The sequence below is a fragment of the Typha angustifolia genome, chromosome 5 (assembly GCF_048772165.1).
Source record: "Typha angustifolia cultivar Huaian chromosome 5, ASM4877216v1, whole genome shotgun sequence".
Classification (NCBI taxonomy): domain Eukaryota; kingdom Viridiplantae; phylum Streptophyta; class Magnoliopsida; order Poales; family Typhaceae; genus Typha; species Typha angustifolia.
In genome coordinates this window covers 5,329,098-5,356,859 of record NC_133243.1, presented here as the reverse complement: position 1 = coordinate 5,356,859, position 27,762 = coordinate 5,329,098, and the positions used below count along the sequence as shown (strand labels likewise).

Below are 27,762 nucleotides of genomic sequence, written 5' to 3'. Positions count from 1 at the left end.
ATTATTCAGTCATATTAAACAAGAACTTTAGGAATGTATGAACAGAATAATGAAAAGGACTCTTGAGAGGGATGAAGTCATGAAACCTGTATATGAGGAGGTTTAAAGGGTCAAACAGGACAGTGTGAGACATGAAAAATAGAAGGTTTTTAGATATGGAACAAGAAACAAATTGGCAACACACTGTTAAATTTGCTGTCTTACAACCTTCTAATATGAAGTACTTTCTTAAGTTTCAGCAAGTTTTAGATCCAATCAAGTTATAGTCAAATAGAATATTTCCATTTTAGAATCATACGCAATATCAGTTTCATGGTGTATCTTATTTGCTTATGGCATCGTGAAACTATATAAAGTTCAAATATTATTATGGAGACATTGAGAATCCAAGAACAACAATGACAACAACAATTAACATTCAGTACCAACTATTTGGGGTCAGGCTGAAGACATTTAGAATCCAAAGGAAGTTTAACACTCACGTATTAGTAGCCATTAGCTGTGGTCAACATTAGTAGGGAGAACTTCGTCATCTTGGATACATAGGTCTATAGCAAGGAAGTTTGCCGAGGTACATAGAGAATTAGACACGATGATCAGAGAAGAGTCTCAAGTGTTATATTTTCACTAATGGGGGCGTTGAGTTAGATGAGTGATGCTGTTGAATATTTGTTGAAGTCAAATATACAACAACTCCAATATTGGTTAAGCCATTTCTCCATTTGTTGTGTAGCATGACTATACGATGTGTGTGGGCCCCCTAAATGAAGAACCCAGGTAAGCCACATACATGGACATCTGACCTCCCTTAGGCTGTCTTTATCATTATGTTTGAGATACAAAGTATTTTAAAGTTAACATGATATTTTATTTGCAATCTTTGAATGATCCCTCGCGGCTTATATGTTTCATCTATTTTCAGGTACCTGTTGACATAGCTCCCATATTTGAAGTGGCGGATAGAATATTGGAGAAGACATTGACGAGAGAAGCTTGAAGAATTGGGAGCATCCATTTTAATTGAAACAGGATAGTAATTTGGTGTACTCAGATTAAAATTAAAGAAATCTTATTGGAACTTTTTCCAAGATACTTAAACTATACTACTATGCGTTCTCATGCTTCTTCTTTTTTCTTGACTAGATCCAATTGGTCTCGGAAATTACATCTGAATGGACATTACATTTTGAAATAAAGTGCATCAACATGTTCTCTGAAGTAAAAAAAATCTGTTTAGTAGGTTGGAAGGCAATGCTGGAGGAATAATGTATTGCTCACTTCTTTTGGATCAGCAGTTAGAAATAGCAATTCGTTGCCGTATCCACATTTTCTATCTTAATAGAAAAGAGTAATAATCTTGACAACCCTATCTGTTTGAGAGGATATAAGATATACACGCAGTTAATCCATCATTGGTGTATGTTTAATTAGAGAAGAATATAAGAAATGAGAGGAAAGATGAGTTAAAGTTGAAGATGAAAATTAGAGAAGAAGAGAGAGATGGGTTGAGATTGAGATTAAGTTGGGATCAAAATGACAGGAAGGAGATGAGTTAGAGTTAGATTAGAATCAAAATGAGAGGGAGATAGATTGGACTTCAACTATGATCAGAATAAAAGGAGAAAGATAGGTCAAGTTGACATCCATTTAATCTAAATAAATATCAAAAGACTATATTTGAATCTATTTAGTTTTTTAAAATACTAGTTTTCAAATTTAGTGCACCAAACTAAGTAATAATTTTTGAATTAGATGCTGCATCTATTAATCCAGCATCTAAAAAAGTTCTCAACCAAATAGCCCTACAGTGATTTTGTTTAGCCATGAGTTCTAGCATTGAGGTTTTAATAAATCACATTGCATGCAGGCTGCACCAAAACAAACAGATTTTTCTTCGAACGGAGGATTTGTTTGGAATAATCTCCTCCTATTCACTGCTGTCAGCAATGCAGTGAAACAAAAAAGTTGCACCTTTGCCAAGATTCAGATATCAACCAATATAAGAGATGGCTAAAGCGGAGGAATGATTAATAATAAAGCAGTTGCAATGTCCACCGTTCTCCTTGTTCAGCCAGGTCCACACAGGAAATTACTAGATAGGCTCCATTTCCTTGTAGGCCTTGCTGTAGTTCAGTTGTTCTGAACTATTGCTGAGAATAGCATCTCATTTATATCCTCACCCGTGTCTTTCTCCTCCCCTAGAGAAAGATTAAACTTCTGAGTCTTCTCGAACAATAATTTTGTAAGTAAAAAAAAATAGCTGCCGTGCTCTTACCTGTCTTTGCCCTCAATTGAACAGTCCACTCATCAAGAACCTGCCAGGATGCAAATGGCGCTGGATATTAAGATCTCATCAAAATATGATTTAGGAAAAATCCTTGCCTAGAAACAAATAGTATTTGATTCAGCATTTTGAGGGAAAAAAAGGACATGGAGATTTGCATGTCCTGCAGCCACTGTTACAAAATTGCTATTGCAAATCATGTTTCTATCAAAAGCTCATGCAGGGTTAAATTTTTGTTGCCCTCCAGAGAGTCTAGGATCTGCACCTAGAGTACCAGGGGAAAAGAAAGGGAGAAAGGCCTTCTAGTAATTCTGTAACAGCAATGTAGTGAATTTTTAATATCAATCACTTTCTTGAAAACATCGTTCTTCCCTCCCAAATCACAAGATTCTCAATGCAAGTTGGCCTAGAAAGGAAGAGTACTGTCTTCCAATTTCCCTCTCTAGAAGTTCAAGATCTACAAGAGATGGCCGTGTTTCAACAGGCATGATCAGAGATGAACAATCTTTGATTCAACAAAGAATTCAGTGGTCAATGAGGTAGTATATTTTTGGAAAGGTAAATCACTAGCTGCACTTCTGGTAACAAATTTGGAGATTCCTTTCCTAGACACTATTGTTGTACCACCTATGCTCTTTCTCAAAGTGAGAACCATAAGTGGGAAAGCAGTAAGGATAGTTTCAAGGGATAAACTCAAACCCACTCAACGTATTTTCAATTTAATTGGTAGCATCTTTCACCTGGCTGCTTCTAAGAACTAAGATTGCTGCAAAACATGATTAACAACAATTATCGAGCATGAAATCCCTCCCTCTAACTGTTAAAGACTTCCATTCTTAGAATAGAAGCTTTTTTTTTCCTTCTATCTATTGGTAGGAGCTTCCTCCTTTTGCATTCCTAAGTTCCTGAAAACAAATCTTTACTTGTAGGTATCTATAATTGAAGTCATAGAAAATCACCATCACCAATAGATAAGACCAATTAGAATACTAAGTTTGATTTGCAGATTTCCTAGACATCTCAAGTCATGGCATCAAATTGGAAGGACAGTGTCACCAAGCATAGCATGACACCAAAAGAGAAATATGTTGAAACTATATCATCCTTGTTCAATTCTAGATGGAGGAAATCATAAATGTAAATTGCCACCATTAGACCCCCTTTTAACATAATGCATAAATTTGTATAAATTAAGGAAACTCTTTATATTCATCTGTCAGAGACAGGAGCATCATCACACTTTGACTTAATACAGCCAAAGCCCTAATTCTGTTAAAGCGCAAAATGTTACAAATCTTATGGTGAGATTTTGATAATCAGATATGGTTTTACGGACCAAAAACACCTTATGCTAGAACATGACTTCAGAACTTCTCTTTTCAAAAAGGAATGAATTAAGATATTCAAATTTAACATGATTATGAATTTTCTCACTCAAACTTTACTATTACTAAGTTTTGAACATCCACCATAGTATTAAGTTATTAAAATTTTCTATAAGTCCATGCAGAAGACTGGAGTCCTTACTTCGAATTGAAATAGTGTTCATCATTCTGTAGTCATTAGCACAAGATGGAATAAGAATTAGGAGTTCAGATGGTAGTAGGATAGAAAAGACTATGCCAGAACATCAGATTTTACTATCATGATTTCACCGTACGTATACAATGAGAAATTGCTACTATCTAACAGGATAGATCAATCCATAACAACTTCCTGGCAATATGATATGCTTAATTTTTTATAAAAGAATCTTATATAACTAAAATTCCCTACCAAATAATATACCTCACGTTAAGGAAATTTAGAGAGCTTACAAAATAAGAAACAACAAAAGAAAAGGGAGTATAACCTGATTCAAGTTTGTGTACGCCATCTCATCGGATTCGCTCATAAGGGGCAAACCGGAAGATGCGAGCAGTCGCTGCAGCGAACTCCTCTGCCCAACCAAACTCGCCCTTGCCTTGTCGATCAGATCCTAACAAGTCAAAAAATATCAGTTTTTTAGTCCAATTAATAGAAAAAAGAAGAAATCATACAATAATTACTAGAATACCTGCTTCTCGGCGAGGAGTTCGCGGCACAGATCCTTGAGCGAGACGACCTCTTCCTGGATCTTCTTGATCCGGGAGACAAGCTTGCACGGATTGACCTGGGGATGGATATAAGTAGATGAGATGTGGAAAAGTGGGCTTATCGGAGAGGATCGGGAATAGAAGATACGTGATCGGGATACGAGCGGTGGAATTCTTGGTCGAGGTGGCGTTGGACGACGGCGAGGTCGCGGCTCGCTTTCGTTAGCACCGTCATGACGTCGTCAATGCCCGGGTGGTGGTGGTGCTGTTGCTGCCGCCGGTCGGCCATCTCTCTCTCTCTTCTCTGCCTCTCTCCTTGATTTGGGTGCTTTATTTTTCCCATTTCCCGCGTTCCCAAATGTTTCAAAATGGGTTTTGGAGGTAGATGTTGCAATTCTGAATTGGGGACGGATGGCACGTAGAATGCTATCATCGCCCCGGCCGGGCTAGGTTCCCGTGGGGTTTTATGAGCCAATCAAGCTTCAATAGTTGTCCAGGGCTCGACCCATTAATCACTCAGCCAACAGACTATTAGCCCATTAGATATTTGACTTAAGTATAATTGCTCTAACATATAGGTAATAATTAAAAGTATTATATTTTATTGGGTCGAGTTTAATGAACTTATATATAAAGATATTTTAGTTATCTTTTATAGAGGCATACTTATATATTGATATATAGATTACTAAATGTTTAATGTGGGATTAAAAAAATTATAGGAATATACATTCATTATGGATTGGGCTATCGCCGGCCCACCAATCATTCGGCTCAACTCAATTTTTAGCTATTTTTAGAAAAAAATAATATCATTAGCTTTTTTTTTTTAAATATTTCTATTCCTCCATTTAAAAAATAATAATCATCTATTAAAAAATTTTAAAGGTATGCTTAAAAATAATGTAAAATGGTACGGTACCAAAATTTTTGTTGGTTTTCACCGTAGCAAAACGAGCGAGCTATTGTAGTGGAATAGGCAACTTATCATAGCAGAATGGGCAGGCCTAGTTGCAAGTTAAACGGGCAGGCCGAGCGAGCCGGATTGGGCGAGCAAAGGGCTAGCCTGTGCCACCCATAGGTAGTTCAAGTTCGGGCCGGACCGGGCTTAACCTGATCCAAACTGGGTCGAGTATGAGCGGGCTGGGCCATTTGATCAGATCTATATCTAACTACTAAAATGCATGAGATAATTCTCACACTCTTATATTTAGGGTTAAACCCGTTTTATCATCATGTTTTATATCACTATGTTTATTGAACTTTTGACTAAACTGTAATTTGTTCAACAAATGTATTTGGATAAGTTCATGATGGCTTATTGATATATATATTTCTAAGGGGTAAAATAATTTTTGTTCAAATTAATAATAATTTCTTAAAGTAAAAAAAAATGGACATTATATATTATAAATGAACTAAGAAAGCACTTATAATACAAAATAAATAAGTTCATGGAGAGTTTTTGACCAAACTAGTTCTAATCTAAACTTTATAACTAAAATAGATTATCCTCCAAATTTGTTATCAAAATGGATCTATTTCACGGTAGTCCTTAAAAACCACTAAACTCATAAGCGTTTTACTACTATAGTAGAAACACCGCAAAGATAAACTTTTTTATATAAAAATAAAAGTTTTAACTTAAGGAGCTAAAATACTAACTTAAACGAATTCCTATAAATAAAACGCTAAATTATTTAGCATTTTAGTATCAGATAAGAGTGCTGAACTAGACAATTCGATAAAAACTTAAAATGCTTATAAGGTCGGCGTTTTAGTTAAAGCAACAGTAAAATAGATTATTTTGGTAATAAATTTGGGTGGTAATCTATTTTGGTAAAAAAATTTGAAAGACGATTAATTTGATCAATCGCTTATTCACGTATAAAAAATTATTTTACACAAAAGTACAAGAAGGTAAAATATATTTAACCGATCTATTTAATACGGTCAAGATTAGGTCAAATATGAAATTATCCTTACATCTCCTTTATTGAAATAAAAGTACCTATTGGATATGAAATTATCCTTACATCTCCCTTTATTGAAAAGTACCTATTGGATGAGGTACGTAGTTAAATTTCTCTGAAGTTGCCTCGCCAAGTAGGTCCTTTGGTCTCATTCTCTCATGCTAGGCAACAAACACTTGTACACTGGTTACTGTCCTCTACTCTAAACTCTAATTAAAGCACTTTGTAAAGATATTTATGAAGACACAATTATATTTAAAAAATATTTAGGATTCAGATAAATTTAACTGCATTTTGTATCCATTTTTTAATCCATTAATACTTTTACTGAGTTTTGTTAATGACAACAAGAAGAAAATTATGGTCATAATAATTAGTTCAAGCTTGATTATTTAGGCTAATACAAAATTTGGAGAGGTATACAATTAAATAAGCAGCTTGTGAGGGATATACAAGCAAACATCTCTTGAGTAATTTGGAAGTTAACTTGAGCTTAGTTTCTTGGGAAGTTATCTTAAGATAAGATAAGCTTGCCTAATGAGCCAAGCAGCTAAGGTTTAATAGGCAAGCATTGGCTTTAATGGAATTTATAGTGTTAATCCAGCTCAAAAGCAAAAGTTTGGCTACATTTTGATAGTTTTTGACTATTTTAAGTTAGCCCTAATATTTTTTTACATATCTAATTCATTTCGAAACTTAAATATAAAGCTATCTGTATTTGAAAACCAGTAACTCAGCAGTGTCTCGAAATACAAGTAGATCAATGATTTATATAAAAGTTTCAAATCATCTAAAATATTTGCGAAGTTTAAGGGAATTCTTTTAGGTTAACAAGTTATATAAAAATTTCAAAAAAATATTTCTTTCGGACTTATAATTCCTATGTGAGTTATTGATCCAATGACGACTTATATTTGGAAATCTTAAAAGCTTCAAATCATCTAAAATATTTGTGAACTTTTGGAGAATTTTTTTAGGTTAACGAGTTATATAAAAATTTTAGAAAAATATTTCTTTCAGACTTAAAATTTCTCTGTAAGTTATTGATCCAATCGACGACTTATATTTGCAAAGTTTAAGGGAATTATTTTAGGTTAACGAGTTATATAAAAATTTCAAAAAAATATTTCTTTCGGACTTATAATTCTTATGTGAGTTATTGATCCAATGACGACTTATATTTGGAAGTCTTAAAAGCTTCAAATCATCTAAAATATTTGCGAACTTTTGGAGAATTTTTTTAGGTTAACAAGTTATATAAAAATTTTAGAAAAATATTTCTTTCAGACTTAAAATTTCTCTGTAAGTTATTGATCCAATCGACGACTTATATTTGAAAGCCGTTAAATGGGTTAACATTTTTAAATACACATAGTCTTGTATTTAAATTTTTAAGTCTACTTTGGTGGGCTAGTTTGGTGAGAAACTCACATTTTTAATTATTCATTCACTTCATTGAGCAATAATGCCAAGCTACATTAGAATGTATTTAAAGAGGCTTTCACTTCCAAATTTAATACAATTCTAGGTTTTGCTTGCTTGTTATCAAGTAAAACCATTGAAAATAAAAGCAATTAATAGACAAACTTAACTGTCAACTTGCTTTATATATAAGCTAATAAGATTAATTCTAGAATAACTATTCTAATTTTTTATACTAGAAGAAGAAGGCTAATACCAATATAAGTTATTCTAATATTTAATCGTATAGTAGTATAAAAAAATAATAATTAAATTTAATATGACATAAAATTAATTTTGCGATTAAAATACAAACCTACTTAGAATTAAATGGAGAATAATGACAAAGAATTACCGGAAAATAATCCATATTTCTTTTATGTTAGCTTACGCAACTTAACGGAACTTAATACAAAAATGAGAATTATAAGGTCGTTGACCCCACCTAAGAGTCCAATGTGTTCACGCCACGTGTTTTAAAATTTTAATTAATACTTAAGCCTCTTTTTTTCTCATGTAAAAGATTATACTAAACGGCTCTCTCTCTCTCTCTCCTCCTCGACCGGAATTTAGACCCCTTCGCCTCTTCTGCCTCCTAATTTGGCGATAGACCGACGCGAGTACTTGGATTCCTCTGCTTTCTATCACCCCATGCTCTTGTCTCCGGCGGCTTATTGACCGTTGATGGTGCTTATTGGTTCATTATTTTTTAGGTTGTCAGTCGTCTTGTGTTCTTCGGGATAGGTGGGTGTTGGAAAACTCATCGCAGACTCCTGTGTTGATGCAAATCGAGACGACTTTTGACGATTATTTATCAAACTAAAAGGACCCATTTAGGAAAAATCCGGTCTTTTTCCTTTCTGTCGGTGTTGCCGTTGCCCTCGGATCTAACGGTTCCTTTGTTTTGTTGGAAATCCAACTTCCTGGGGGGAGATCTTGAGCTTTTCGGGAAGAACAAGTTATGTATTGACATTTTTGGCAAATTTTGGCAGTTAAGTGAATGTTAGTTTCAAGAACAACAATGACAGATCTCTTTTTTCATACATAGATTTTAAGTAATCTGTGGAGATCTGGAAAGTAGTCTCAAATGGGACCCCAATTAGTTTCTAATATTTCTGTGGATAAAGAGAGCTCGGAAGAGACTGTTAAGCTCACCGAAGAGGCTCCAAGGGCTATTGAAGCTCTCAACGTGGAGAATGGGAAGTCTAGTTTGTCCCCTTTGCGTTGGTTTAGGATGCTTGCAGGGGAGCTACATTGGAGTTTTGTATTTGGTGTTGTCACAGTTTATGGGATTAGCCAGGGTTTGGGTGGTGGTATCAATCGAGTCGCTTCGGATTATTACTGGAAGGATGTTCAGAAGGTGCAGCCTTCGGCAGCTCAGGTTTATCAGGGAATCACTTCTATTCCATGGATTATCAAACCTCTCTGGGGTCTCCTCACTGATGTTCTTCCAATGGCAGGGTATCGCAGGCGGCCATACTTCATTTTAGCAGGCAAGGCACATACATTTCTTGTTTTCACTTATGCTAATTATATTCTTATATTGTCAAATGGAATATTTAATTTTTGTGAGTTTTGCTGGTTGTCTGTTGGACTATTTATGTGCATTCCTTTTATCGCACTATATCCTTAGTTTTTGTAGTCAGAATTCTCACTGTAAGAAGCAATGAAATTGCACCCATATCAAGATTTTATGGTTTGCTCTTAACAAGATATATTTCTCTCTTTGATCCTTCAGATTGATCCAATATGGATCTTAATCATAATTTTCTGTTAGTTGATCTTACTAGCATCTGACTTTTAAGTGTTTGATGAGTGCACATTTCTTAGAAAGTGGTTTCTAATGGTTGCTATGCACTTGCAATCATTTAAGTCATCTTTCTTCTTTTATCTCCTCAGAATTGCATATTATATTATTGATCTCTTCCATATCCTGCCAATTGCAAAATTTTCTTTTTTGTCCCCTTGTGACAAAAAAACAAAACGTTCTCCTCACAGCGATGAGTATATACAGAATGAACACAGTGAAATGGGTGGCCATATGTATCGATAAAATGATCCTCGTTCAGATATTTCAACTATAATTTTCCTCTTTGTTTAAAACTATGAGAGGCTGGACTGTCCAATAATATTATTTCTCTTGCCCTACTAATGTTGGAACAAAGTGCACTAGATGATCCTGTATTTGCAGTATCTGAGTGGATAGATAGTTGACTATTTTGAAAAGTTTCGTTGAAGGCAATAATCAGAAGCAGTTGTCCTTCTCCGGATTTACATGTGGCATCGTGATTTTGTTATTCTAGTTATGGAGATAGAATAATAGACTCTGGGCACTTGCATACTGAATAAATAGACTATATGGTACTTCACGGGCATTGATGGGTATTGCCACCATTCTACTCTTGTATGATTCTTATTGGTATCAATTTGAGGCTTTGGGCCAATAAAAAGATGCCAGCTAGAGCACAGATTTTCAGAAAATGTCTTTTATAGAACTATGGACTGTAAAAATCAAGTGTCAACAGAATTAGGAAACAAACTTTCATGCACTAGGAGACTTAAATTTCTCATAAGAAAGTTTTATAAAAAAATGAATAGCATTTGCATTTCTAGTTTTGAATTGAAAATGAAGAAATATTAGCACATGCAACTAGCAGGGAAGCACAGTTGCAGAATTAAATGCATTAGTCTAAGATCATTCCTATTAAAAGGAAGCACCATGCAGCAAATAGCTAGCATTCTCAAAAGAAGAAACATTAGAAGCTTCTCGCACAAACTAATGCTATTCTTATTATCATGCAAGAAGGGCTGTCAGTAGTTCTGACCATAATTGGATGCCATGTGACACTTAGAATGTAACTTTTCAAAATTTGAGGAATTTTTCGTTCTTTTTTTTCATTTTTAATTATATTCTTATATGAAGGCGTCATTTGGTGTGATGGTATCAACTTGCATCCAAGAGGGTACGGATTCAAGTCTTGAAGACAGTCTCTTCAGACATGAGGCTGAGATTGCATACTTCTCTCTCTGCAGGCCTCACATAGGTAGGAGCCACATGCACCATTAGCACCCTTATGAATTTTGTATGTGCTCCATGAGCTGGGGGTGGTAATATTCATCTCAAAGCTCTATATCATGGCAAGGAAGTGAATTTACAATTCTGCTCTTTCTGCAGATGCTATTCCTATAGGCATATTGTCAGTTTTTTTTTTAAAAAAAAAGATCTTGTTATGAATTTAATAGTTTGCCATCATCAGTCTAAATTTGATATCTCATGTTTTCTCTTGCACTACTTTCTGTTTTCACTCGAACTGGTCCAGCTCCTGTTCTTGAGAAGATAATAGAAGTTAAACTGTTTCCATCTCTGCACCAAAATACAGGTCTTTTGGGAGCAATATCTATGCTCACACTCTCTCTTCACGATAAGCTGCATGTTGTATTCGCACTGCTGGCAATGACTGCAGGAAGTGCAGGTGTTGCAATAGCAGATGTTACTATAGATGCCTGTGTTGCAGAAAATAGCATTGCCCATCATTCCCTTGCTTCTGACATGCAAAGTTTATGCGGATTTAGTTCGTCTATTGGAGGCCTTATTGGATTTTCTATTAGTGGTCTTCTTGTTCATGCAATTGGCTCCCAGGTAAGGAGCTGTATTTGTGACACAAGCTTGTAATTTGCATCAATATTTTCTGTAATAAGAAATATAAGAAGAGAGGTCATTAGACATATATTTTCTATGCTTTGGTCAAATTCAAATTCTGCCCCCATTGAGTTCTGTGTTTCCTCTTCACATCTATTTATTTTCTTGTTTTAAGGGGGTTCTTGGCTTGTTAAGTATCCCATCTGTGCTGGTGTTTTCAGTTGGAATCTTGCTAAAGGAGATTCACGTGCCAAATTTTGCTTACAAGCAGGTCAGATGAGCTTTGCTAGCATTTGAATCTAAGAGTGGAATATTGGCACTAATGCTTTCTAAGAATCTTTGCTGACAGGTATACCAGAACTTTCTGCAAGCAAGCCATACTATGTGGGCCACTTTAAGGTGCCCTGAAGTCTGGAGGCCTTGTGTTTATATGTACATGTCTCTTGCTTTGAGTCTGAACATTCAAGAAGGAATGTTCTATTGGTACACTGATAAAACCGCAGGCCCATCTTTCTCTGAGGTACCTTTTAACTTTTGGCTGTTGGAATGTCCATACTCTAAAATCAACAATTCTACCTGCAAACCTATAAATTTGCCTTTGATGCAGGGATCTATAGGATTTATCTTTTCTATTGGGTCAGTGGGTTCCCTACTTGGGGTTTTACTCTATCAAAACATTCTGAAGGAGCATCCTTTTCGTGACTTGCTTTTCTGGAGTCAGTTGCTTTCAAGTGTATCTGGAATGCTTGATCTAATATTGGTACTCCGTCTGAACTTGAAACTGGGGATGCCTGACTATTTCTTTGCTGTAATTGACGAAGGAGTTTCTCAAATGGTTGGTCGTATCAAATGGATGCCACTTCTAGTGCTTAGCGCCAAGCTTTGCCCCTCTGGCATAGAAGGCACTTTTTTTGCTTTACTCATGTCTATCGATAATGTTGGCTTGCTTACATCATCCTGGGGTGGTGGCCTGCTGCTTCATATGCTCAAAGTCACCCGAACAGAATTCAATAATCTCTGGGCTGCTATTCTATTCCGAAACATAATGAGATTGTTGCCGCTAGCACTGCTGTTTCTGGTTCCAAAAAGTGACCAGAGTTCTACTATTCTTCCTGTTGGCATGCTTGCAGAAAATAATAGTACGGAAGCTCTTGGAGCAGAAGATGATATTGAATTAACATCGCTTGTCGACAGAAGTTATTATTCCAGTACTAGTTTTGCTAGCATGCCCATAGAAAATGACAATACTAAAGATCTTGAAGCAGAAGTAGATGATATCGAGCTGGTGTCACTTGTCGGCAAGAGTTGATGATGCCGCAGAAAAACTGCTTTTGATTTTACATTGTTAGTACCTTACATGAGCTTGTAGTTCCGATTCATTCAGATTTTTTGTTTACTTCAATTGAGATCACTCGCACTTATATGATGTAAAGGAAGAGAAAGCTTTTAATTGTATTCATATGATAGTTGGAGTGCAAAAAGAACGAGGAAAAGCTCCTGTTGCGATATTCCTTAGTTCACTCGGATATCATGTTGCACGAGTAAGTGAATATTCTATATTTTTTTCTTACATACTGAGTTATGGTAAAAATTGACCAAGCATGATAACCCGACTTCTAAATATGTTTGAATTTAGTCTAGTTAGGTTCAGATCATAAATGGGTCGGTCAAGTCTTCACCATTGACCCGATTTTAATCTGTTTAATTATTTGGGTCTATATTTAAACACACTAAATCTGACCCAATTGCCGCTCCTAGTTCTTTCCTTAACCTGTTTAGAATGTGAAATATAAATTGACAAAAAGGATTAGTGTAAATCTACACAGGTTGAGGATATTCTATCATGGAACCTTCTATGACAGTAGTTCTGAATTAGGATCATGAGAAATACAAGTTATTCTCAAGCAGATTACTGTCACACAGCTAGTTTTCAGACTTTTTCCTTGGAGAAGCAAGCATTATGTGAAATAACTAAAGCCAAGTTTTGTAAGAGAACTTTGAAACTTGAGATCACTAGCATAGAAGGATCAAATTTTCAAGGTAAATCTCACCAACAATCCCAAAGCTTATACCATCATACAGAAGTGTTTTAAAAAGAGTAGCCAAAGTAGTTCTCTTGTATCTTATTTAAAAGTAGCCAAGAAGTCCCATCTCATCTTATTATTATCCTCTCAGTTTTATTTTTCCTTACTCTGTGAATGTGTTTACTTAAGTTGTCACCATGCTATCCAAAATAAACAGCTTCCTAATAAAAGCACTTTGATAGCCCTCAATCAAATCATCAATCACCATACATGATCTGCTAGTAAGGGCCTTAGTAGTGATTTTATAACAAAAAGACTAATAGGTCTATTCTTCAATCTTGTCGGCTCCACTTTTTTGAGAAAAAGGTGGATCATAGCATAATTCAGCCTTGATATACTCTCTGTTCCTTCATAAAAAGCTTCAAACATATGCATAATATCAGGCTTAATCAAATATCAAAGATACTGATAAAATTTCATGCTAAACTTAATTAGTTAGTCTTATTTTTTAATTTTAATTTTTTTTTTAAAAAGTAAACTTAATAAGATATGAAAAAATTAAAAAGATGTTTGATTACTGAACTAGTTTAGAAATCTCTGAACCAATTTAATGAAGGTTCTTAAACTCAAAACAAATAAGACTATATTGTTTCCAAATATCAGCGTTCATTTTCAGACTTGGTGGGGACACCACTTTTCATTACGTTTATTCTCGTAAGTACAAAAGTGCTGCACTCGTGGTCTTTTAGTTTAATGAGGGTCGTGACTAGTCACCTTTTAGGACTATTTTTGTCTTTTGTCTTTTACTTTATTTTGCCTATATAAAGACTTGTAATCATCTTTTATGGGTTAATGAATATTTTGAGACATTTTGCATATTGAGTGTTTGTTAGTGAATTTCAACATCGGTAGATTTCGACACCCCGATTGGTGGATTCCATGAGTTTGATTATTCTTTTCCTACTTCTTCTTCTCAACTCCACAATCAAGACGTTGTCCTGCATCAGCTCTAGTATCATAGCAGATCATTTTTTCTCAACTCCACCTATCAATTGAACCAAAAAAACATTTTATAAATACTTGTAACATGCTATTTTATTTTATCCAAATCATAACACAACTGTCCATCAACCATCAAAGACATTATGCAGCTCTTCCTTTTCCTTTTCCTTCCATTTGGTGTCTAGTAGAAGGAAAAAGAAGAGAAAAGAAAGTACTTTGATCTCCTCCTTTCAGCCACAACACCAAAAAGGTAGTTTTTAGATATGACATTCTACTCATTACCGCATAAAAGTTTCTATGTGTAGTAGTTGCATAAATACTTTCAATTTGGGAATTATGAGGTTATCCGTAACCTCGATAGTAGTGACTTGTTCCGTAACACAAAAAGACGTAGTCAAAGGGAAAAACTCCACGTGGCAGCGCGTACGGCCAGCTCCGCAACTTGCTAAATTCAGTAAAGATTCTCGATTTATAAGGACATATTTACAATTTAATCCGCACATTTGTTATTTTATTCATCACCTCCTTCCCCAAAGACCCCTCCCCTCGGATTCCCTCCCCCGAGATCGAATCCGGTTCTCGTAATTAACCAAAAAGCCTGATTCATTATAGGGTTAGGGTTAGCTTTTGCTCGGTTCTTCTCCTGTAGGTGGGGGCAGAAAAAGAAGCGGTGATCGTCTCTTCTAGGGTTTTGCTCTCATTGGATTTGGCTTTTGATTGGCGTTCTTTAGGGATCTCAATGGTGCAACTGCCGATTTCGAGCAAAGTCCGGCCAGATGTGGGGGTGAAATTGGAGGTCGAGGACCCTTTGGACGAGGAACATGGCCCTCTCAACAAGCGACCCAAGCTTGTTTCTCCTCCGCCGCAAGTAGATCCCTTTCTTTCCTTATGTTTATCTGTACATGTCATCTAAATTTTAGTTTTGAATGCGATCGTTTATCTATCCATTTTCTTTTCTCATTTTGACATTTCATTTGGGTTTGTGGGCTTAGAACAACGATTCATCTGCCATAAGCGAAAAATTCCTGACTTAAAAGATTAGTTTTTGAAGAGTGAAGTATAATTGAGTCAAAAAAAAAAAAATTGTTACACTCAGTTCGGCACTATGATTGTAGTGCAGTATAGAATTCTGTTTTGAGTATCGATATGGTATTTTGCAGGATATGTCCTCTAATGTACTTGATGAACCTAGTCCGTTGGGTTTACGGCTCAGAAAGAGCCCGTCGCTGTTGGATTTAATACAGATGAGGCTTTCTCAAGTGAATTCAACTGCTACTATGCACACCCCGAGCACGGAGGGTTCTGATCTTGAAAAGAAAAAAGAACTTAAATCTGCAGCTGTTTCTGGCGCTGCTGAGAGGTTGAAAGCTTCAAACTTTCCTGCAACTATATTAAGAATTGGGACTTGGGAGGTGAGGAATACATGTTATTCTGTGAAATATGTTGCACTAATAATTTATCTTTTGTGATAGAAGTGTGTATTGCCTTTTAAATGAACTTAAAAGGAATTAATCTGACAAAAATCTATTTTCGGCATAGCAGAAAAATGCATTGTCTGAGAATTGTTATTTAATAAATTTATAATGTAGTATTTTGACAATAGTGATGCTGTGAGTGCTTGATGAGAAATCATGATCTAAAAGTGCTACTTATCATAGTGTCATAATCAAGACTGCAGTTGGTTGGATAGTCTAGTATTTGTCCAGCAGGAATATTTTCTTAACTTGTTTTGTTTCACATTATTGTTCATGGAGGGCGTTTAGTGTTCTATTGACTGAACCCTGTTGGTATGAGCAGTGTATATCAAGATATGAAGGTGATTTGGTTGCAAAATGCTACTTTGCAAAACACAAGCTTGTTTGGGAAGTACTTGAAGGTGGTCTTAAGAGCAAGATAGAAATTCAGTGGCCAGATATTACTGCCTTGAAGGCAACTTGCCCTGAAGATGGACCAGGAACCTTGGATGTAGTGGTAATACTGTAAGAGTCAATACATTATATGCAAATATCTCTGCTTATATTACTTTCTGACAAGCTTTGTGTTTGTTTTGATCAGTTGTCAAGGCCACCTCTTTTCTTCAGAGAGACTGATCCTCAGCCTAGGAAGCATACACTGTGGCAGGCAACTTCAGATTTTACTGGGGGTCAAGCAAGCATACAAAGGTAACACCAGATTTTGTCATATCATTCAGCTTTATAAAATCCCACAATTTCATGTGCATTTAAATTCGAAAGTAATAAGATGATATCAAAAAGTGAACAACTTTTAGTGGGTTCAGTGAGAGGGCATATAATTCTCTTTTTAATCTGCCTCCTTGGTTTCGTGTTCAATGGTAGTTGCTTCCAGTATAATTGCTGCTTCTCTATCATCCAGTGGATGTGGAAATTAGTTATTTATGATCTTAGTCAGATAATGTGACATTCAACAGTTAGCTGCTATTCATGGAAAACTTAAAAATATCTCATGTGAATGTTCAGTATTAAGTTTGAGAAAGTTAATTACAATTTCTGTAGGATATATTCTATAGTTTCCTGTGATAAATATTGTAGTGTTATTTCATTATGAAACACAACCATAGAGTAACTGCAATTTTGTTTTCGTTGACTTTATAGAATAAGATCACTACAGCTAAGAAAAGATATATTATTTATTGGTGGAAGATTTTCTTTTTTACCTTGACATCCTCTTTTCTTGCTCCTATTTATGTTTGTAACAGCACAAACTAGTTAATTATCTGATCATTTGACAATTCATTTTTTTTCAAGTAATCCTTTATGCATTACAATTTGTTTGGTCATCGTACTCTTTTGTTTGATTAATATGTTTTGATTTAATATCCCTGTTCTAATCTTAATACATGCATGAAGGATTTTGAACTCGAGGTTTTCTTCTTTTGGGCCTGTATAGTTGAAACATCAAGGATTCTTATACCATATCTGGCTCAAGATAGAGAAATCATGTATCAGGATTGCTCATCTTCTGTTTTCTGTTGTTTTAGTTCAAATTTATATTGGAAATCCATAAATTGCTAGTAATAAAGGACTTCAAATCCTGGCATGCAGGAGGCATTTTTTGCAATGCCCATCGGGCTTGTTAGGCAAGAACTTTGAAAAGCTTATCCAGTGTGATGCACGCCTTCATTTCTTGAGTCAACAACCAGATATCATATTGGAATCTCCATGCTTTGAAACCCGTTGCTCCGTATTTGAGGATCCAACTGAGCAAAAGAAGTGCCATGTTTATAATAACTCAATGGATGGTTATGAATCCACATTCTCAGGATTCACTGAGCATGGTTCACCATGTGGTACTTCGTCGTTATGTGCTAAGAGTGAAATTAGCGATTCTGTTGGAAAGGAACCGCAACTTGGCTCTCAAGTGGTTACTTCATCCAGATCAGGTAGTATTAGTTAACTTGTTACTTATGGAAATGACATTTCTTTCAGCAAAAAGTTACTTATATAGTTATATTGCATGCATGTTCATATCAATGCATCATTTTTTCTCCTACTTTACCTTTTCTGCATGAATTGATGTTGGAAGTTTCCTAGGAGTGATTGTGCAATCAAATGCAACCTATAGAGGCTGCCATGTTCTGAACCTGTTTGGTTCAATAATGTGCAAGGAAAGATAGACTGTTCTGCTAGATTCTGTCTTCTAAAAAGTTGAAAAAAAAAGTTGATGGCCTTTATCTTAAATAGCTGTTACACAATGTCTTACACCAAAAGTGTGGAAGTCATTTGCTAGCACATGTATTCCTAAAAAGTGAAACATTTATGATTGCACTTAGCCATTCCCAACATTAAGCAGCAAAAAAATTTGAGCTAGTTCACCTATGGCCTTAGGAAAATGGGATTTTCTTGGACTATAAAAACTAACCATTTTCTTTTTCTGAACGAAGTTGTCTCCTAGTCCAGTTTGGTTCAGGGAATTAGAGTTGAATAAGAGCATTTATCCCCATTGTGATACCAAACATGGTTACATTTTAGGAAATTGCTGGCACAACTACATTGTCAAAATACCCAAATTCTTATTGATGTTTATGTGTTATATGGTCATAACCTCTTTTTATTGCAAGATGTGCTTTTTTAAAAAAAAATAAGTATTACTTGAAAATGTATAATGTTTGAAGCGATACTAAATATTTCAAATCACTAATTCTGTGTTATACCTAGCAAAGTTCAACTGTAATAAAGTATGGGTCTTCCCAATTATATATAGAATGAAGGTTTGTAGAAAGTTAGATCATAACTAGTTCAATTATATATTTATATCAACATATATTTATAATTAAAATTGAAAGATGATGCGTAATTGAAAATTATTAGATGATCATGAAATTCTAAACTTCATAGGAGATGGAGAAATAAAAGATAATATTAGTTGATTATACCAAAAATTAAATATTCAGATAGATAATTATATCAATAAATAGGTGGACACATAAGTAAAGCCAGAATTAGAGTACATTATGATATGCAAATGACTTTGGGAAGTACTAAAGAGAAATCAACAAAATAAATAAATTATTGTGAGGCAGAAACATCTAACTCCAATTGTTGTATGCTATACTTGGAGGTGGTTTTGCTGTCGGCAGATTGTTTACAGGCTTATTTCTGTTAAGAAACCAAACATCTTACCCTAGCTGGAAAGGAATCATACAACAGAAGAAATCTAACCTATCCTCCTAGAAAGCAATCCTCAATGAGGATATGATCTTCATTCCTGAATCCAATCCCATAACCAAACTGGATGACATGAACTAAATAAAGGGTTTAATACACTGATCTTATTTGTAATAGACTTGTACTTCTAGCAAGAAGATGTAGCATTACATGTTTTTGATCATTTACTGCTTAATAATTCCCCGTTAGGGCTTTTTTGGAATATTTAGATCTTGCAGCTTGACGGCAATTCATCAGTGACCCTTCTCATTTTCAATCTTGTAGACTGGACAGTCTTTAGGGTTTTTTTTTTGCTGCCATTTATGACAAAAAGCAATATATTTGCCCATACCAACTTGCTGTTCTAAACTTCTAATTGTATTATTAGAGTTCAGTTCTTATCCTGATATATTGCTTGATCATATACTTGCGTTGAACATGACATATATCTTGTTTATACTTCCAGTTGTTGGGAACATAATGCTGTCGTTATAGTAAGCTTTACTGCTACCCTAACTTTAAGTTCTATGATTGGTAGTTCTCTGAGATTTGAAACTGTCACTCCGGCTTATATAATTTGCTAATTAATTGCTACATATTTAAGCAGATCTCACAAGAACTGATTTGTTTTGATTGTAGTTCTTTCTTAATTGCCTGATGATTTTAGATCCATAATTATAAAACCACTTTATTTCTACAGGACCCGGTTTTTTCTCAATAGCAGATACTCGGGCAGTGGAAGAAAGTTCTTGCAGTGGAGGACAAGATGTAAAGAATCCTAACTGGTGGGATCAACTGAAGGTGACTGGACTTGGACTTCGAGGATCCATGTCTATGGATGATTTGGTAAGCCACATAGGACATTGTATTTCTGAGCAGATCACTTCAGGAAATCCCTCTTTGCCCAGCAATGCCTTACCAACCAAAGAAATATTGGAAAATATAACTCAGCACCTTCTTAGTGATACACAAAACTCATCTGCTTCCGATGAGAAATCCCTCATGGCGAGAGTCAATTCCCTTTGTTGTCTGATTCAGAAGGATACTGCTGCAGCAGTTCAGGATCCCCAAACAAGAATCAGGGACGGTGTTCCTGCAGATGACGACTCTGAGGGCTCGGATAATGAACTTAATTCGGGAGCAGGGAATGAATCTTCTGATGATGCACAACCACCGCCAATCTCTAGAAAAGAATCATTTGGCGAGTTACTAATGCACCTTCCTCGCATAGCCTCATTACCGCAGTTCCTGTTCAACATATCTGAGGATTCCGAAGATGAGGCTAGATAACTTGTATATCATTCTCGGGTAGTGACAACCATTTGAAGAATAAACGGTCTTTTTTATTAAATTTATGGATGTCATTTGTAGTTCCTTTTGTTTGTGTAAATTGATAGTTGTAGGGGTTCTTTTTTATCTGAAAGTTCTTGGATTTGAAAACTGTTCATTGGCTCTTTAGTTTTCTATGGAATCATCTTGCACACCAGCGACTCATTGTCTTCTAGTTGAAGTTATGGTGGAATAATTACTCTTAAGGCATAGTTACGGAATCAGGAATACTGAAATTAATTTTAAGGGCCATCTGCCACAGGCACCTCGTATTGTTCCACGTAGGCAGATATATCCAGAGCTTACAATTTTCTTTATTCAAATCCTTCTCTGAAAACAACCCAATAGTTTTTCCTTCTATTAATATTTAACTCTTATCTTAAACAAGTTTTAAGATTAAAAAAGGAGATTGTTTTTATGTACATTTTTTTTGTATATATATCCCTAGAAAATCTCTTATTTGCTTATATACACTTCTAAACTTTGTATTTGCTTATATATCCTTCAAAACTCTGTTTTCTTTTCCTGTTGAGAGAAATGGATTATACCAAATTATATTTAGGATATTAGGATGTAGAAAAAGAGAGTTACAAAAGATAAGATGAAATTTACAGTAGACAGATAGGGGAAAAGCTTCAAAAGAGAGGCAGCTCTTATATCAGATGTGCATTAACTCAACGAAAAAACGTGACGTCCAGGCTTCTACGAATGGGTGGCGGAACCATGTTGATTCTCCAACCCTGTTAATCTATCCCATGAATTCAGCTAGTTGATTTCCAGTCTTAGAGACAGGCGATTGTATGAGGAGTTCATGAACTTATGTTCAAAGAAGATGTGGTCAAACGTTTCTAATTTCCAGATGGTCGATCCCATGAACCCTTTGGTAGCAATGTTATCTTTGGTGTGAAGTTGGGTTAAGGTTTGTTAGCCATGGGAGCACCTTAACTTTGGTAGGGATTGTGAGTTTCCAAATCATGTTCTTGTTGTCCAACCCAAACGCATAAGAGGTTGTAATCCAGTCTCTATCCATTGTGAGTTGTTTGTATTTGAGTAGATTATGAATATCTTGAAGCTCTTGGTTTAAGGGAAGGTTTCCCCTGCGAGGTGTCTTAAATGTCTTTAGCTGCTTTTGCTGAAAGCTTGGTAGACTCAAGGGAATAGGGGTGCCAAGAGAAGTGTCTATAGCCTATCTATCTGTCCAGGATTAATCCATAAATTCTCCATTTCCTACTAAGTAATTGACCCCGAATGAGGAAGGATGCCTTGGTCTTTAGAACTCCCATCCAGATGAAGGAACAAGCAAAGGTTGAATTCTCCTGCAACAGTAAGATGTGAGACTGTGATCTCTCCAGAGATAGATTTGATCATCGCCTTGTAACTTCCACCATCATTTTTTCCAATTTAATCTCAACCCATTCGTTCCGATTGCTTAGAATTTATTTGTTTCATAATTACAAGCCTGTAGGCTAATTATTAGATAAGCGTTTGGATGAAACATTCACTAAGTCATGACCTCTGTCTGTACCATGGGATAAGTTTTTTCACATTCACATTCCCAGAGGACAACTAAGAACTGGAAAATGGTGCCAATAAAAGATGAAGAAGGCCTTCATGTCCCAAAGATAGAGGGTGCTCTTGGTTGTCCTATTTTGTTCCTTTCATGAAACTTTTGCTGCTCTACCAAACTAGTAGTGTCTCATCATTAAGCCGACCTATTGCACAATACTCCTGACTGACATGGAGACCAGAGAGTGCAAGGTGCACATAGGTCTTTCCTCTCATCACTGGAAAGTCTATTTTCATGACCTGAACCACACTATCATTGAGTACTCAATCCTCAAATATTTCACCAAAAAGATACCAAAAGCACTAGATGATATGATTCCCTGAGATCGGAAGTACTGGCCATATAATGAATCTGGATTGCAAGGCTGAAAAAAGTAGAAGAATGGAATATAGGAAATGAAAGCCTTGAACTAGTTATACTGTGGGTGCTCATGTACAAACTTAACAATATTTTACAGCAAAGTATGGTATAAGGGAAAGACAAGGAAGCAAATTTACAGAGCACTCAGTATCTCAGTTTAGCTGACATTTTAACAAGAAATCACCTAAATTCTCATTCCCTCAAACAATTGTGTGCCTACTTTACGAGGGAAAAGCAACAAAGAGTTACAAAAATTGGTCAGGTAACTCAACGCCAATGAGGAAACTTAACTCCTGTTAACGTTAGTCCAGACAACAGACACATATAGGAGTCTGAGAGGGATTTGTACGGTTAGAAATTCCTTCCAAGCAACTGTCATGAAAAGCATGACCACAAGGTAAGACTGCAACAACTGGAATGTCTCTGTTGTAGGAGTCTGAAGATCCCAGAGGTCTGAATGCAAGATCAATTCTGCATAGCTCACACCTCTCTCCCATAGGTTCAGGTGGTGGATCATTAAAAAGGTCAGAAGCTAGAGTTACATTCAAACAAGCACTTGTCAGTACTATAAAAGAATAAAAGAGTGCACACTTCTATATTTTTTCCAATTATATTGATAGGTTTAATAACATCAAAGTTGCTAGCAGTTTCGGAGTATAAGAGATGGCGTTCAATCTTAAGCTTTTAGAGAATAAATTTTAAACCACATGCTTATCTTCCATTTAATTCAAGTCTACGTCTTAGACCTAAATGACTCAAGCCCATATGCATCTTCATGAGTGTCATAAGAGAATATCCTACATAGATTTATTCCATCTCCAACCTAGGTTCATATTTGCAATGTTGAATGGACATAAAGATAGTCACTATTGCAAGTAAATGAGGGTATCCAGAAAGTTCTTTTGGCCATCAAATTGCTACAATTATATGGAAAGCTAAAGGATGATTTTAGACATACCTGGACCTTCAATGTGAGCAGTTTGGTGTGTTTGCTGCTCCCTTTCCCGCAGCTGTAAGGAGGACATTGTCAAATTACTAGCATAATCCTAAGACGTACTGGCGGGGTTTTCATTTCCAAATTCCTCAAATTTCTTTCATTTACCTGGTATTTCTTGGCTGCCACGAGTGTTCCCTCCATCTGTTGCAACTGCTGTGTCTGCAGATGCAGCTGTGAGTTGGCTACTCTCAATATGCTAGCATAGTCCTCAGCTGCACTAGTTGGGATCTTCATAAAAGCTTTGCATTTCTTTGATGGTGAATGATCAATCTTAGCTGCCAATTTTCCATGGCACTTCATGCTAGTTGCAAACTCCTTTCTTAAAACATTGTGTGTGTATTTTCCTTTTTTAGTCTGACATTTCTTGGATGGTGAGTTACCAAGCTCACGAGGAAATTGAACACCATGTTTCATGCTAGTTGCACTTTTTTTACCTGTAAACCGAAGCAAATAATAATTCTGATAACTAGAAGCAGCAGATGAGAAGAGTGAGATTGCTTTGTACTTTTGTGGATACCTTTGGAAGAACATTAAGAGCAGCTGTGGTGGATTGTTGTATTCTTACCTTTAAAGGCTCGAAAGGATGTAATTCTGCTGCTAGATGAAGTCTCTTTACGAGCATTCCAGCCACGATCTGAATCGGATTGAGGAGTCAGTCCACAAGAAGATGGGCCAGCTTGAGCAGCAGGGGTAATAGCTGGAAGAGATGGAGTAGAGCAGCAATTCACAGATTGGCCAGCATTTGAACCACAAGAACTTTCATCTTTGGAAGGAGGAAGAATAACTGCAAAAGCCCGACTGAGAGCTCGAGTAACACAGCGGCATACAGTTTGGTCAGCATGTCCACTTCCAGATGGATCAGCTTGGCCACCTTCCTCAGTAGCTGCAAGAGCATGATACAGCAACATAAATGTCACTGAATAAATGGCACCAAGTATGACCAACCAAAATAAATTTGTATATCTTATTGGGGTTTAAATAGCACCAGTGCTCACATTTTTCTTAATAAAAAACAAGAATTACATATTAAGAACTTGCATGGTCATTAAAATGAAATGAGACAAGAAGATACGGTTTATGGAAGTCAAATTAAAGATAATGCTTGTACTTTAAAGCTGATCAACATATGAGGAAAAAAGATGAACAATTTCCAAAGTTATGCAAAGTTTTTAGATCCTTAAATCATAAACAAATAGAGATATCAGAAGGTGCAAAATCAATAGGTGCCGGAGCCACTACAATTGCTTCAGCGGGAGTCAGCTGGTTTGGGATGCGTGTCCAACCGGGCTACAATTTGTAAACCTAGTTAGGCTCAATTATACTTTGAGGAAACATTTAGTATGCTTGCCAAAATGAAGTTAAATATGCTTAGCTGGTCAAGGTAGCAGCTCTAAATTGTTATCATGATGAATGAAGGATAAAGCATGTCAGAAAAAAATGATATATTGCTTATTTGGATTTCCAGCAGATCTAGTAAGTAGCTAATATTGAAAGAACATTCTGAATAACCCATCTTTATTGTGGACAAATGATATTTGCAGCTCAATACAAGGATAAAGGAAGTACCGCCAGATTCTCAGTGTCTAGTAAATGATGGACAAATAAGCCTTATGAAAGCATAATCCAGACTCATGTAGGTAAGATGAACATTCTTGACCTTAAGGCAGGATTAGCACATGTAGCACAGTAAAAAAAAGTAAGTCATCCAGGACTTTTGTTCTTGACCAATATCCAAATGCTTAGCTTCAATATTGGGATCTTGTTTTTAACCAGCCATGACAAATTAAGAACTCTATGGACCAGATTCTTACCAATTAAAAATAGGTTTTTAACAGATGAAAATAGGAAAAATCTGGTTATTAGGTAGCAGTATCTTTAGAGAATGATCCATCTCTGCAGATAAAAACAGGTTTAATTGCGTAAGAAAGATTGGGTACATATTATCATTAGATTGATGGAAATGATTTATTGACAGTTATGTTCTTCTATTTGAGGATAAAAGAAAGTCAATAGCTAGAGAAGAAAAATCAGTCAGATCAAGTTAAAATCAATGACGAAGAGGAACATTTTCTGTCATGCGATCCATCAGCATTGTAAACTCAAATGATGCCCCCAAATAAAAGGTAGATCCTAGTATAGCTTGTCTAGGAATAAATTTGGTAGACATGGATTAAGTAATTCAAAAAGAAATACAAGTAAGCTACCATGTTGATTGATTCCATGTGGATGTGATTAACCATACCTTAAATATTTCCCTGTAGTAAATTAAGAAATGACACACCAAGAACTAGTAAAGGAAAAAATATTTAATTAATGGAATTAGTAACCAAGTTTAAATGCTTTCTACGGGAAAGAAGCACATAGCACAAGATAGAATAATGGGAAACTTACAAATAAAATTAACTGGTTAACAGATACTTCGTATCAGTTCATCGAGTCATTCGAATAAAATGCACGACTACGATAATTGATCCAATATAAATACACTCGCGGCTTGCCATTTGAAATAAACTACCACTTACATTATAAATACCCTATAAGAAAGCTCTTATTTTTTAACAACCAATAGCCCCGACAGTAATACTCGGTTCTTCTTGGCCGCAAGGCACAAGAAATCCCTAAAACCTATTCTTGTCTGCACAACCAATAGTAAAAAAAATAATAATAAATGATTCCTTGTAATGCTACAATTTCCAGCAAAGAAGTGTAGGGAATTCTAGTAGACTAATCCTAATGCAAGAATTAAACATCTCAGAGGCGCAAAAGTTGAATTAATAATGGAATTCGCTTCATCATTGCATGTCACAACCAACCTATGGTCGCACTCAACTAGCCATCAAAAATAAAAGAAATACTACCAATTATCACACGCTGACGAAGAACCAAGAAAGAAAAAGAACCACTTGGATTCATATCGCAAGAACTCCAAGAGAACCTGAATCCGTTCTTACCCTTCTTGGCGGAGGGATTCCGATATTTACGAGGCGGCATGGGCGAAGCGGAGCGTCTACGGAGTCGAATCAAAACTCTAGAACGGGAGAAACCCAATTCTCCGGGAGGGAGGGACAAAGGTCAAAGGGTTCCTCTTTGGCGCTACCGCATCCCAAAGATTTCGAACTTTATAGGCTTCGGATCAGGTTTAATAAACGGGTTTGAAACATTAAACACAACCATGAACCCGTTTACTAGTAAATGGGTTATCCATATATGAATATTAATCCGTTTTATACATTGGTTATTTTAGTTAATAGACTAATAGAATGAGTTGACGTGATTAACTGTTTTAAACTCAAATGGGTCGATTTAATTTTATTAAAAAAAAAAAGAACACGATTTGTGTAATAATTAAGATCAATCCATTTATAATTTAAAAAATAATAAATATCATACTTATTTATCACCATTTTTTTTTCGAGTTATGCTAGCTTAATCATTTTAGTTTTATTTTATTACAAATACTTCAGTGCACCTTTAAAAATTATAATCTTAATCCAACGGCTATAATAGCTAGTTTTCATATCCTGTGCCGGTTCCAAACGATTCCAAAACCACATTATATAAGAAAAAGAATATATTAGTTAAGAATATTTAATTAGGTGTGCCTAACTTTCCAATTTTCTTATTATACCCTTGAATTAGATCTTCATCAAACTGATTGATAAACAATTAACTTTACGGTATGGAAGAAGCGCTTTACACATTTTTTTTCTTCCGTTAAAATTTCTCTCTTAAATATAATTATGCCTTAATTATAGGAGATATCCTTTAATATTAAATAATTTAAATTTGATTATTTGGAGATAAACTTCAATTTAAATATAATTCTCTATCTCTATCTATTAAAAAATTAATTTAAATTAATCTTAAACTAATGAAAGATATATGTAAATAATAAAAAATAATTAAAAAGATAAAAATGTAATTAAATTTTCATCAAATTAATTGTAAAAGACATCAATACCCTTATTTTGATATATATATATTACTCTCAATTAATGATATATATATCTTTACTTGATAAAATATTAAGATAATATAATTGTCAAAAAAAAAAATGTGCAAGATTATATATCTAAAAAAAATTACCTACAGATAATATTTTTTATTTCTATTAAACTCTTAAAGATTTTAACCGTTAGATCTTCATCAAATTTTATCGATAAAGAATTAGGGCATTAGGTTGCGCCAAGCCGCCCAAGGTTGTTAACTATGGAAGAAGAAGACAACACGAAACGCCAAAGCGTGAAACCGACCCTTCCAATTGATTGACAGAATGACACGTATTAGATTTACCCCTTTAAACCATAACCCAATGTGATTGCTTTCTTAGCAAACCTACCGTGAGATTACGTCACGATCTTTTCATTTCTTTATTCCTCCCCCATC

At 35.4% G+C, this 27,762-nt stretch overlaps 5 protein-coding genes across 10 annotated transcripts in view; 3 read left to right on the top strand and 2 right to left on the bottom strand.

Moving 5' to 3' along the window:
• Positions 1–1,130, top strand: part of LOC140759977 (nudix hydrolase 3) — a 34,928-nt gene extending 33,798 nt beyond the window's left edge. For all 3 annotated transcript variants that reach the window (XM_073096725.1, XM_073096723.1, XM_073096724.1), the window contains exon 22: positions 923–1,130. In XM_073096725.1, the coding sequence (XP_072952826.1) occupies positions 923–997 (75 nt within the window). In that variant the 3' untranslated portion in view covers positions 998–1,130. The remainder of the gene's footprint in view (positions 1–922) is intronic.
• Positions 1,131–1,731: 601 nt separating this feature from the next.
• On the bottom strand, positions 1,732–4,793 carry LOC140760367 (uncharacterized). Its single transcript, XM_073097298.1, has 5 exons — positions 4,508–4,793; positions 4,341–4,436; positions 4,137–4,262; positions 2,276–2,315; positions 1,732–2,198 (listed from the first exon to the last, which is right to left on the bottom strand). Exons 1-5 carry the CDS (start codon positions 4,790–4,792, stop codon positions 2,131–2,133), a joined length of 615 nt encoding a protein of 204 aa, XP_072953399.1. The 5' UTR covers position 4,793; the 3' UTR covers positions 1,732–2,130.
• Positions 4,794–8,341: 3,548 nt separating this feature from the next.
• On the top strand, positions 8,342–12,941 carry LOC140760583 (probable folate-biopterin transporter 2). 4 transcript variants are annotated; one of them, XM_073097602.1, is made up of 7 exons: positions 9,063–9,174; positions 9,254–9,286; positions 10,717–10,837; positions 11,174–11,433; positions 11,609–11,704; positions 11,783–11,953; positions 12,041–12,941. In XM_073097602.1, exons 3-7 carry the CDS (start codon positions 10,732–10,734, stop codon positions 12,740–12,742), a joined length of 1,335 nt encoding a protein of 444 aa, XP_072953703.1. In that variant the 5' UTR covers positions 9,063–9,174; positions 9,254–9,286; positions 10,717–10,731; the 3' UTR covers positions 12,743–12,941. The 4 variants fall into 4 exon arrangements, with proteins under 4 accessions (XP_072953701.1, XP_072953704.1, XP_072953703.1 ...); XM_073097603.1 differs by lacking the exon at positions 10,717–10,837 and having other exon boundaries at positions 9,061–9,174; XM_073097601.1 differs by having other exon boundaries at positions 9,164–9,286.
• Positions 12,942–14,959: 2,018 nt separating this feature from the next.
• On the top strand, positions 14,960–20,606 carry LOC140760470 (uncharacterized). Its single transcript, XM_073097442.1, has 6 exons — positions 14,960–15,327; positions 15,620–15,871; positions 16,257–16,430; positions 16,515–16,621; positions 17,522–17,859; positions 19,824–20,606. The coding sequence occupies exons 1-6, from the start codon at positions 15,199–15,201 to the stop codon at positions 20,411–20,413; spliced, it is 1,590 nt and encodes a 529-aa protein (XP_072953543.1). The 5' UTR covers positions 14,960–15,198; the 3' UTR covers positions 20,414–20,606.
• Positions 20,607–22,458: 1,852 nt separating this feature from the next.
• On the bottom strand, positions 22,459–26,455 carry LOC140760479 (uncharacterized). The gene is made up of 5 exons (XM_073097453.1): positions 26,328–26,455; positions 23,942–24,259; positions 23,482–23,810; positions 23,338–23,389; positions 22,459–22,911 (listed from the first exon to the last, which is right to left on the bottom strand). Exons 1-5 carry the CDS (start codon positions 26,365–26,367, stop codon positions 22,682–22,684), a joined length of 969 nt encoding a protein of 322 aa, XP_072953554.1. The 5' UTR covers positions 26,368–26,455; the 3' UTR covers positions 22,459–22,681.
• Between the last annotated feature and the right edge of the window lie 1,307 nt (positions 26,456–27,762).